Consider the following 12,500-nt stretch of genomic DNA (forward strand, 5'->3'; position numbering starts at 1 on the left):
GGTGAATCCGCATAATTCCGTAAAATCCACATCCTCCGCATTATAACGATATTTTCCACATAAAACAGAAGAAATGCCTGATATTAGTGATAAAGCAGCTGCTTACCATTCGCACAAACATAAAAGCCAAAGAGATAGACTATTTTGAAATGCATATTTTCCTGAACATTGAAGAAAACACGCCATTTTGTGCGCAAGATGAAAGTTCGTAAGCAGTTTCCACGCCTTTTTCGGCAATGAGTCTGGACTCTAGTTAAACTGTTTTCAAAACATACAGTACCAGGTAGGCTCAACTTTTTTTTAAAAAGATGCAACAAGATATGAAAATTTAGGGACAATCATTGTGATGAAGTTGTACAAAACAGGAGCCTGCAATACTTATGCACATTGTATAAAAAACCGCAGCGCTGAAAATGGTGAATGACTGAGGGAATGGATCATGGTTCAACCAGATTATAATTTTGCTCCATATCTCCAAATTGAAACAAAATTCATGATGAGAAACAAGCTATTTTTTTATTACTTTATTTATTTTAGCAAACGTTTTGGCTAAATGCCAATTGCTAACCCTTTTACTTGAACAGTGAAAGCTGGTCACGACACCTCCAGATATCTTAATCGCAAGGGGAAAAAATTCAGTAGCAAATGCAACAGTGTATTGGTTGGAGTTTCATGTCCTGATTTACCATAAGCATGCAAATACATTGGACGGCCTTTGAATTATTAGTTCTATAAACTGTTTAAATTTTTGCATAATCCGGTGTAATTTCTGCATAATCAATGCATGTTTACGCATAATATGGCAAAAATTCCCACATGATCTTTAATTTTTTTTTTCCGCATCCCATCAGAAACCCAAAAGAAAGAACACAACCTAGCCCCTTTCAATCTTTCTGAGAACAACTTAGTAATACCAATTCTCACATCTCAGCCTTGCATGTAATAATTCTCCATGCCCCATACCCAGTCCTCACAGGAACACTTCCCAAATAATGTTGTATCATACCTAGATTGACCTCATCAGAAACGCTCCTCTTCAAAGGTGAAGAAAGACTCTCAGTACGCAATATGTAATGTGATGGCAAAGGGCTGTGCTGCCTGAGACTGGAAGTGTCGGTATCACTAGCAGACAAAGTTGACAGCCTGGATCCCTCAGTATCAACATCAGAGCTTGGTGATGACAAAGGAATGTCACTGTCAAAGGTAGACGAGGACCGTGAAGATCGCTCTGACAGGGAGGTGGACACAGTTTTCTCTCGTGTTTTTCCAGTGTCCCATGAATCCCAATATATGTCGGACGTGCTATCTTTGTGACCTTGCTTTTGGCGTTCTTTGAAAACACAAAAAGCATTTTAATAAAGAGAAGGAAGGATCTTCTTCATGATGTGTGACTATCAGCCTTCATCTCATAAAAATATATATTTAATAAACATCAAAACAATGACAAACCAAAAAATAACAACCAACCAACAATTTTTCCCTTGGCAGTATCTGGTTCAACACTGGCATTTTCTGTGACATAAGCAGTGGATTACAAGCATTGGGCGAAAAAAAAAAAATTCCTCCTGTAAATTACATGTACCGTACTTTAGCCAGTTGCACAAAGTATTGTGAGTTATGAGGAAATTTTCACCAGATGAAACCAGCACCACCTTTTACGACACAGAAAGTTGGTGAAATACCAGAATTAAAGTTTAACCCATTTCTTCCTGAGAGTGATTCTTACAGATTTTATCCTGTCTAATGTCAGATAAGTTTACTCATCAATGGTGACCGCTTTACGGGTGAATGGGTTACAGCGGTTACCAGTCACACGCACCCCTCAACAACTTTTTTTCATTTTTCAAAACTAAATTTGAGTGGATGCCAATCAAATATTTCCATGACAATAGTCCTGCTCACTTGGTAGCAGTCAAATTTGTCATGGAATTGTCTGATTGATGTCCACCCAAATTTACAGCACTGTGTAGTTTCAAAATGTGAAAAAAGTCGTTAAGGGGCACATATAACTGGTAAACAATGTAATGAATGTTGAATCTGGTCTCTAATCTCAAAGAGTTTCGTAAAATGTCTCGTCCGAAAACAAAAACATAAAACAAGAGCAGAGCATGAAGAAAATGAGACATAATTTTTATTATCAAGGAAAAGACAGGCTACTGATTCTCAATTTACACTCTCTTTGTGACCAGAGCTATTTTTTATTGGAATACTGAATCAAATGTCATCAAAGTGTTTGCTGTTACAAAATAGGAAGACTTGGCAAAACATAGAGGACCAAAGAATAGAAACAGAAATGGCCAGCATTATGTAGCACCCAGAATTTCAGTCAATTGCCTTGACGTTTTCAATTGGTGTTCTTGAAACTGTGTATTGTGCTTTTCCACCACAGCAAGGATTGAAAGCCACAGTAGGAAATGAGTATGTTGACTTTTCTTGCTGTGACATTGTTTATTTTTAAATAAGAATGACTACAGATTGGTACCAGTTTTCACCACTTTTGTCTCTCTTTTACAGAAACTAATCATTTTGGTTAACATTACCAAAGCTGTAAAATAGGAAGGTAAACAACTTTTTTTTTTGGTACTGCATTTTGCATTTGTATGTTATACTAAAGTATGTTTAGATCAGATCTTATTTTAATTCCTCTCTTCATAAAACATAATTTTTATATATGTGTACGCCTGAAATTCAATATTTCCTTTTGTTAAGTTTTATTGTGGTTGCTGGTTAAACAACCTCCTTCCCTTGCATATAATGATGTATCTCTTATCATTCCAAAAGCTCATCTTTCTCTTTAGACATCCTTTTTCCATGTGTTGTGGAAAATTATACAAGCACCAGCTATGTAAGCTGCTGCGCATGTTTTCACATGTCCACAAATGACCTTAACACTGACATCATCAACACCAGGGACTTAGTTTGATGCTACTCCAGTTTGAAGAATTTTAAATGTAGCAGTAACTTAAAAGGTGGCAATTCAAAGATTACATTTAAAATTTTCCAAACCAGAGAAGCATCAAGTCCTGTCTGATACTCCTTAACGAGATTAGATCTGCAGACGTGCTCTAATTGCTTGCCCACAATTTCATTTTACTGAAGGTGGAATTAAGAATGGTTGAAAAGTGGTAAATTGTGGTTTCCCTAGGTCTTTTGCGATATCTACCTGTGTAAGCCTGGAGATGCTTCAGTGCCGCTATCAATCTCCGACTTTCTTCCCTTCCATCTGCATAGTTCTCCAACACAGCCCTCAGTTTCTCATCAGAAAGGGACAACAGGTCTTCTACAGTATTGCATTTTTCTTCTAAATTCTGTCCAGGATTGAAATAGGCCAAAAAATATTTACAATAGGTTGATAAAAAAATAGAACAAATCTCTCCCAAATTTGATTCAGTAAAGGCAAATCAGATGTGTTGCTCAGTTAAGGGAACAACAGACTTTGACAAAGGCAGTCCTAAGTTAAAGTACCTCTACCAGACACATAAACTGCCAGGGTCTGAAAATACTGAAGAAAGGTGTTGCATTCGTATCATCAAACGGTCAGACTCTGTAGTCCCTCTGGAGAAGGCCCTGTAAATATCTGTTCATAAAAACCCTACGACATCTTGTCCTCCCTTAAACTTTGATTACTATCTTTAACCCCCTGGTCCAGCCACACTTCAACTACTGCTCCAAAATAAACAAGAAAACCTTTATTTCCCGAACCATTAAACAGGATATAATTACATCTGATGAATTAAAAAAGAGAAAGGGCTGGATAACTAGAATAACTACAAAGTTAAAAAGATAGGTTGCCAGTTTCGTACATATGTATTTATTTAATACAAATTTAGGTCGGCATACACACATACACACAAACAAACAAACAAACAGAACACAAAGCACAAAATAAACACTAAGGGATAGTCACTTTACTTCAAAAATAGGAGAATTTTAGTAGCAGCAGCTCCAGCAGTTGTTTGGGGCAATTGTAACCAAACTCTTGCTACTAAGCTTCAAAAGTTACAAAATCAACTGACGAGGGTCCTAACCTTCTCTAGCTATGGCGCTGATGCCAATATTGTTTCCAACACAAATTCCATAAAGCTGTCATGGTCTACAAATAATTAAATAACCTTGCTCCAGACTACATGTAAATGGAGCACTGTTCTCTGACCGTGACAATATATAGCCAACTATTCTTTGAGAGACACCACCGGCAAACTGGCCATTCCAAAACCATCAGTCACATATCCGTGTGAATCTACAGTATGTGACGGTACAGCCCCTAGCCCAATACCATCCATGAAATATAAGTATAAGAAATTGTTTGAACGCAAACTCATACATTTTATGATTTAGGGGCACATGGGATGTTTTGAAAATTTCATAATGGCATGAGCAGTAGGCTGTATACATTATATACTGAACAAAAATACTAAATTGTTGAGTTTCCATAGCGACTTCTGTATTGCATTGTTCTATAACCGCGTCTGCACTCTATAACCTATTTATGCATTTGCCATTAACCAATCACAAAAGCAATATTCTGCTGAGTATATAATACATAATATAATTTATATTACATACATGTACTATAATTTATATATTATAAATCATATATATTACAGGTAATTTTTAAATCAGGTTAATTGAAATTTATTCAAGCTAAGAAAATTATTTCAGAGGCTTAGTGGCTAATCTTGTAGAAATAAGTGAGAATTTTAATGAATTAACTGCTGGGAGAGGAAGTCTTTTGTACAAGGAAATACATGTAACATGATGCCCTGCGGAGCAGAACCTTGGTCGAATGTCTAACATGTTAAACTAAATACCCTCACTACCTTCACCATTGAAACCAGTGGTTCAAGAAGAGTCGGGTGCAAACAGGGACTTTCAAGGGGTTGACATGTGATTGTCTTATGACACCCACCATGGGAAAAAAACCTTTAAATTGGACAATCACAAATTCATCAAATGTTGAAGGTCTAGTGAATTAAGAAATATATTACTGTATATTTTATTTTGCTTTTTACCTTGATTGCTTCTTCATTGATTCCCACTACTTGCAGCCATTGTTCTAGTTTCGGATAATAACGCAGTTTTTCACAATGGTTCCAATCTTCTGTACATTTCTGCTTGGTTACCAGCTGCCTTGAAAACAGCTTAACCAATTTTCCCTGAGTAATAAAGCAAATAGAAGAATTCGGTGCACTGGAATTATATTTGACATAACCCACAACTCTTATCAAACGTACAGATTGAAGGTTGAAATGTTACTTCGAGATCGATGATTGTCTGAAGAAAATTGTTCGCGGTTACGATATTGAATGCAACGGCACAACAGCTTTTAACTAATAATCGAAAATGAGCACGAGAAATGAAATCTCTGTCATTTTGTTGAGATATGTTTCTTTTCCTTTTAAACGCAAACTTTAGGCGGTTTTCGGACAAATTTACGAGGAGAAAGAGTTATTTCCAAATTTACATGTATCGATCTTCTAGCTGATAACGTAAACAAAAGTGCGACCGCGTACGATCACTATTACAAATTAAAATGGTTCGTGTCACATCGCATTGAACGTAAAACATGACATGCACCACTTAAAAAAATAAAGCGAAAAAAACCGAAAAGCGATCTTACACAAGTTTACTAAAGAAAGTGAAGGAAGTAGTTTCGAAAGTACTCGCGTTTTGTTACGTTTTAAATTAATCGGGCATCAATATTTATAAATATTCGGAAAATCAGTCGCTCGACCGCTGAACATTTCAAGACTTACTAGCTCAACGAGAACTTCAGCTTAAGTGTTGGAAATGCTTACTTAACAAGATATAATTCAAGCTTACCTCCAGAGTCCGAATCTCCTGTTGGATTAAGTCGCTGTTCGTTGAAAATTGAGTACGCAGGCTATTTAAGCTCGAAGCGTTTATATCGATCATCCCTTGAACCATTTGTATCTGTTCGAGGACCTTCGAAACTGCTAATCCATTTGACGACATCTTCAGCGTTTGGAGTCGTTTAATTGCCCGAAGCTTATGTTTGCAGGTAGAAAGCAAATAACATACAATTAGTAAGCAGCTTACAACGACGGTTGGCCACAAAAAGAGCCATTTCCCCTCGGAAAACAATACTTGTCTTCCTTAGTCCGTAAACTCCTTTGCGGGAATCCAACCGAAGGTCAAGTTAAAACTGGGCCCCAGGCACGTGACAAGCAAGTCAGCTCTCCGCAACCAACGTCCTCCTTCTGCTCTCCTAAAACGGCATGTACTAAATCCACGAACAACGGAAAGATCCGGAACACCCTGGAAGTAACCCAAAAACCCTCAATTTGGCTAACCCTAGTCCCAAAAACCAACTTAAGGCCTAGCTAGGCCTAGGGTTAGACAAACTGAGGGTTTTGGGTTACTGCCAGGATGTTCCGGAGTGTTCCGGTGTTCCGGGGTGTTCCGGTGTTCCGATTTCCTGGTTTTAGTAAATGCCTTTTAATAGTTTAATCATTTTTTGCTCCCATTTGATGTGCTGGACGCGGACGCCAAATTTCAACTGAACTGAACTGCACTGTCATTGTAAATCTCTAAACTGGCATTTTAAAAGCAATTTGACGATTTTCTGTTCAGTTTATAGATTTGTGTAAGGGATTAAGAAAACTGTTAACGCTAATTGCCGCGAGTGGATAACAATGAACTGAAAATCTGTTCCTGTGTCCAAACGCCGATTACAATAGGCAAACAAACTGGCAATTGCCGACTTCCGTGCGAGCCTCACTGCTCGGGACTGGAGCAAACGAATTTCAAACGCAATCCTTTGGACAAAAGAACTTCGGCAAAATTCGTCAAAATCAAACTAATTTTTTTCAGCACACCAATGAAGCGGACGCTTCAAAAATTATTCACCTTCCAGTTTCGTTGGAACCTCAGCTCCTCAAATGATCCTGGGATGAAACAATTTTTTTGAAGCACATGTCAAAACAGTATTCCAGTACCACGAGTCTTCGATTTAATACAGATAAACGCCGATGAAAAAGATCAATTAAAACCTCGATATTTTTCCATCGTGCATAAAAATTAAGATGCACAGAAAAAGGTAAGACTTAAATATATCATTTGCTACGCATATATTTGCCTGATTAGGAATTAGAAAATTGACAACAGTTTTTGTCAGGTCCACTGGCGTCACATGAGTTTGAAACTCAAGTGGATAAACGCGCAAAATAATTACCTTTTTGCCAAAAATCTTAAAGAACATAAATTTCTACCAATAAGAACGATAGGATTTTGGCAGTTATAGCAAAAAAGGAAAATGGTATTTTACTTATGTATAATGGACAATACGTCATGCAATAGTTCGTTAAAAGCCTTCTTAAATAGTCCTTAAATAAACCCAATTACGTCTACGTATTCTTGAGGAAATTCAACTGGAAATTGAAGGAAAAAACGTGCAAAACGGCACAATGGACCCAAGTTCAAATGCTAATGACACGAAAAGGCGAGTGTGCGTGACGTTCTCCTCGTTAGGAGGGATTGGGCCTAATTGGTTCGCTATTGTTTCACAAGAAACTGCCCATTAACGGAATATTAGGAGATGTTGACCCTTTTGTTGTCTGTCTGCTTGAGGGCCTAACCAATTTGAATTAATTGATGAGTCAGTTTTTTGCTAAAAACACTTACACTACTTTACACTGCGGTTATGATTACTTGAATCACGTGTAGTCCTTTTAAACACTTGGGATTTCGTGTGTTTTGACTGTGTCATGTATGTCTTTTAAAATCGATTGTACGTGACGACGTAAATGTTAGGCCCACAAGTGTGATAGGGAAATTGTGAGTGTGTGTTGTAGCCATCTTGATATTTGTGTGGAGTGAGAATAGACTCTTGTACACTAGCATTTTTTCGAGTATTTTAGTGAGGCAAAAGCATTAAGCACTATTCGAGCATTTTCGTGGCCCCCTCCCAAATTTTCGTTTTCAGAGAAAATGAAAGTTTTACGACAAAACCAACAAGAACAATCCTTAGAAGATCACATCCAAACATCACTTATGTTGCAATACAACAACAAAGACTAACTTTCCCTCACTTAACTATTAAGTACCATATATTGTTAACTTACCATATTACATTTGTATTATACATATACCTTTTTGTGACGCTGAGCATTCATTTGTTTTAATAATGTTGAAATTAATAACATTCAAATTTCACTGACAGCCTTATCAGCCTACATGTACGTATACTGAGAATTTTGGTAACTTTCTGGGGGGAAACCAACCATTTTAGTAGGGAAGATAGAGCATTAACTTAAATTAAAATGGAGCATTTTAGTGGCAAAGTAAAAGCATAAGACTAAGTGAGAATCGACGAACTCGAAGTTGTAATCTTAGGAAAAGCGAATCTAAGAAGCCTGAAAAAAGACATTCGATTTCAGAGAAAATTCCGAGTTGTAAAAGACCATAATTTTTCATATACGTCGACGCACAAAACAGCACTTGTTATGCATAATATAAATACGTAAAATGTATTTACGCTATGCCGTAATACCATAAATAAATTGGTCTTTTCCAATTGCAACGTCTTCACCAAGGTACGGTCATTTCTGAGGTGGGAAGACGATTGAGAAGAAAATTTGAATGATCAAGCCGCGTGATGAAGTCTCCCACGATCCACGCATGTGCACCACCAGGTTAGCGAGTGAGTGACAGTCAAGAAAATCTTTTTGTGATTACAAAACGCTCATTACTCAAGTCGTATTGAATGTCACACACAGTGGGGATAAAAAGTCCGATATAACGACGTAGAATGACGTCTAACGGCAGAAGGCTACGTCAGGCTGGCCAAGCCTCACTCAAGCGCTCTGGTATTAAGCAGATCACAAAAATTGCTGGTTTTTATATGAAAGGGAAGAATTACGCGTTTCTAGAGCAGAAACTCTCACGGAGCAGAGTTTGAGTCTTGGAATCCAAATTGGAACTCATTGGTGAGGGGCGAGCGCTTTCATCATTGAACTACCTCTTCGTTTTTAACTTTTTTTTTCATAAGTAGAGGATATTACATGGCCGCCCGGGGATACGAATTTTATCCTAGAGATGTTATCAGCACGAGATGATAAAATTCGTGTCCCCAAGCGGCCATGTAATGTTTTGTTTTTTAATATAGATATTGATGAAATGGCCACCAACCGCTAAAACGAGCATGCTGTGTTACATGACTTATTAAAACTAGGCACGAATTGCGTACATGTGGGTAGTGCAGTGACTGATAACAGGAGCCCATAGCCTCCTGCTGGTAATTATTTTTGCAAATTTAATTTCATTTTACTGTTTCTTGTATTATCCAATATTGTTGTCGCTTTTGTGTTCCGATTACAAAACATTTGATGTTTTCACTTACGTAAGCTCTATCCGATAGGGTTGGTACCTGGATGGTAGACCATTGGGAAATCTTCCTAACGAAGACATCTCATCTTTTTTTCTCTTTGATTGATTTTTTTTTTTTTTTGGTTGTTACAGGCTTTTCTGTAATCTTCTTTTCATGTTTTTCATAAACTGAGCGATTGAGTTCCCAAACAGTGCCGTTACTAAGCAGGTGTTGACACACAAAGCCTGTCAGGCCAGATTACCCCGTTTCTACTTTTTTTTTTTTCTCACGATTTATTTTGTTGTCCAATGATGCTGTCGTTTTCGCGTTAGCATTGACATAACTAGGCTCTATTTCCAACTGTTTTGGGAATGCGAACGACTGGATCACTGGTCCGTGACGTTTGCCCGTGACGTCCACCCGTCGCAATTGTATTTTATATTCAGCCTGTTGTGTTTTGTACTTGGCAGGCAGGCGATTCTCTGATTGGTGGAAAATACAATTGGCTGGACCAGTGATGTGGTGCTGCCGTGGTGTGCACGGAGGAACGAGGGCGCAGAAAACGACTGGTCAATCGAGCCCATTACATAACCGATTACGTATAAATTGATGCAATGGTATCCACTAAACGAAAGCCCATTCGGGTGGAGTAAGCACTTAGATGGGAGACCACCGCAAAGTCCCCCTGACGAAGAAATGTAATCTTTAATTTATTATCATTATCATTATCATTGTATAATTTACTTAATTTCTTTTTTGTGTTTAGTTGTTAAAGGTTTTTTTCCGAATCTTCTTTTAACTTTTTTGATGAACGGTGACGAGTCCCTAAAGAGTGCGGTTACTAAGCGGGTGTTGACTCACGGACTTCACAGGCTCTCTTTCACGATTCATGTTGTTGCCTAGTCGCGTTAGCACTCACATAACCAATAAGGTTATTTGATGCAAGTTTCCACTGAAGTTAAGCCCATTCGGGTGGAGGTAGTACTTGGATGGGATCCGAAATAATTAATGTCCATAAAAGAAAAAAACAAAGCAAACATGACAATACCTAATTATCAAGGCCTAACCGGAATAGCAATGATTTTTTTGTCCTCCGCCACTTTAGTCCGGGTATATGAAAGTCTAGCCGGTATTCTCCATTCTTTGATTGCACATGACCTCACTTGACGTGACGGCCATCTTGGTGGAGAAAACAATAACGAAAAAGCCTGTGGGAATTTGACTCCATTATTATGCAAAACGTGAGCCACATTTTCTATTGCTTTGGCACCAAAAAGCCGTCTTATAATGTGCAATCAAGGAGTTCCATAGGAGCTAAGAATATTGTATTTTGCAAGATGCAAGGAATGTCGTGACGGCTTCAGGCTTGTGAAATTGAGAGCCGCGGAAAACCTGGACAACACATCGCATTGAGGTCCAAAAGACGTGCCAACATTATGCTTGATTGACAAAATTCCATTACTCAGTCCCCATCAGCGTCAGAAAAGTGTCTATTTTTAATTCCAACTTTTCCGGGAAAATAAACAATAGGCCAAACGTTACACCTAGTTCAAGTCTCTTGGAGTTACGAATCTTTGTGTACTGTATTTGCATTACAATTTAACATTCACATTCAAATGATATGGGAATATCTGGAGAAAAAAAAAACGTTTTATTCCCAAAGGGTTTTAATTGGGTTCAACATTGAGTTAGCCAATTTGGTGGTCTATAGAGTATTTTCAAATGACGTTACGGCGGCCATGTTGGAGGAGCGAAATATTCTTTTGGCAATTGAAATCTATTCTTATGAAAATTCTTCCTTTTGTGTTAGTATGCAAATATGGCTGCTGGTCACATGAGCGAAAACACCCGATTGTCTATTTTCGCGCAAAACGTGGTTAAAAATAGACACTTGGGACTATGCCAATAGGTGGTTTGCAAGCAAAATCTAGAGACACAGATATTAAAGAAGCTAATGAGAGATCTTTTGTTTTCGTCCACCAACATGGCGGCAATGACGTAACGTGAAAACCACCTCAGTTTGGGTAAATCCTACTACTTTGTGATGGACTCTTGTGATTGATAATTTCTAACAAATTCTGAAAACCTTTGACATCTCCAAAATCTCTTTGTTTGTTAACGGAAGGCAGGAAATCATAAAGAGAATGTTCACTTCCGAGAAAAAATATCGTAATCGATATAAATAAATGATGCAGACACTTCTTGTATCTGTGTAATCATAGTTAGTTTAGCTCTGCTAACTATGGTGTAATTATGGACGAGACGGGTGATAAGAAGTTAGACTGACAAATCTCCCGAAAGCTGTCGTTCATTGATATATTTTAAAGAACTGAACCACAGTCAGAAATGAGAACGTTATGGTATTTAAACGGAGCGTTTACACTATTCTCGGATACAAAACATGGGCAGAAATTAGTTTTCGTTCAGATATTGCGTGGGCAAAATGCGGCAGTTCGTCGGTTTTAAGATGTAGGAAAAAGTTGATTGTGTCACTAGGTGTCTCGTCATCAAAATAGAAAACTCCAGACAGGTGTAGTAAGCAAATTTAATAGACCCTCTCTCCCTTAAATATTTCGAAGATGACTCATTCTTCTATTTCGAAAGCTTTGCTATGAGTGCATTGTATTTTCAGACATCCTATTTCAAGGTCAATGGTGAAAGAGCTGAATTTATTATTTTTTCGCTTTAGAAACCTTATCTAGATGCAAACCTGATAATTTCAGAATTTTTCATCGTCGTTCTGACATTTAGAGTGATTTCTAAGCGGATTAATAAAAAAAACTTGCACGCTAAATATAGTAACAAGATAAGTGCATGAACGATGTCTTAAACCGTGCACACGCGCATTGTACCTTAAAATATAACCACTAAGCAACCGGAAAACAGCTCTCGCTTTGTTGCTATAATAATATTATAATAAAATTTGGAAACTGATCGATGCGAAAAGATTCCTCATTAGTAAATTGTATTGCGGATCATGGCATTCGGCCAGCTTCTTGATATCCGTTACAGTCTTTCCTATTTTCTGTCGATGGACCATTTTCTTCCATTTTTTTTTATTTTTTCCGCATGACATCTATTCAAAATTATTTTGGAAGTAATACTTGAAAGCAATGAGCCAATATAGAGTATCACTGTACCCCGACTAAATTTTCGAAACTACTAAAATACT

At 37.6% G+C, this 12,500-nt stretch overlaps 1 protein-coding gene across 3 annotated transcripts in view; it reads right to left on the reverse strand.

Annotated features, from left to right (window-relative positions):
- The window catches only part of LOC137975657 (kinase suppressor of Ras 2-like), a 39,346-nt gene that overhangs the window by 26,047 nt on the left and 799 nt on the right, over positions 1-12,500 (reverse strand). For 2 of the 3 annotated variants that reach the window (XM_068822808.1, XM_068822807.1), the window contains exons 2-5: positions 5,824-6,009; positions 5,013-5,156; positions 3,164-3,308; positions 1,007-1,330 (exon numbers count right to left, since the gene is read on the reverse strand). In XM_068822808.1, the coding sequence (XP_068678909.1) occupies positions 1,007-1,330; positions 3,164-3,308; positions 5,013-5,156; positions 5,824-6,009 (799 nt within the window). Of the gene's footprint in view, positions 1-1,006; positions 1,331-3,163; positions 3,309-5,012; positions 5,157-5,823; positions 6,158-12,500 lie in introns of those variants that run through there. The other variant, XM_068822809.1, reaches the window with a different exon arrangement.

The sequence above is a fragment of the Montipora foliosa genome, chromosome 11, assembly GCF_036669935.1.
Source record: "Montipora foliosa isolate CH-2021 chromosome 11, ASM3666993v2, whole genome shotgun sequence".
Classification (NCBI taxonomy): Eukaryota; Metazoa; Cnidaria; class Anthozoa; order Scleractinia; family Acroporidae; genus Montipora; species Montipora foliosa.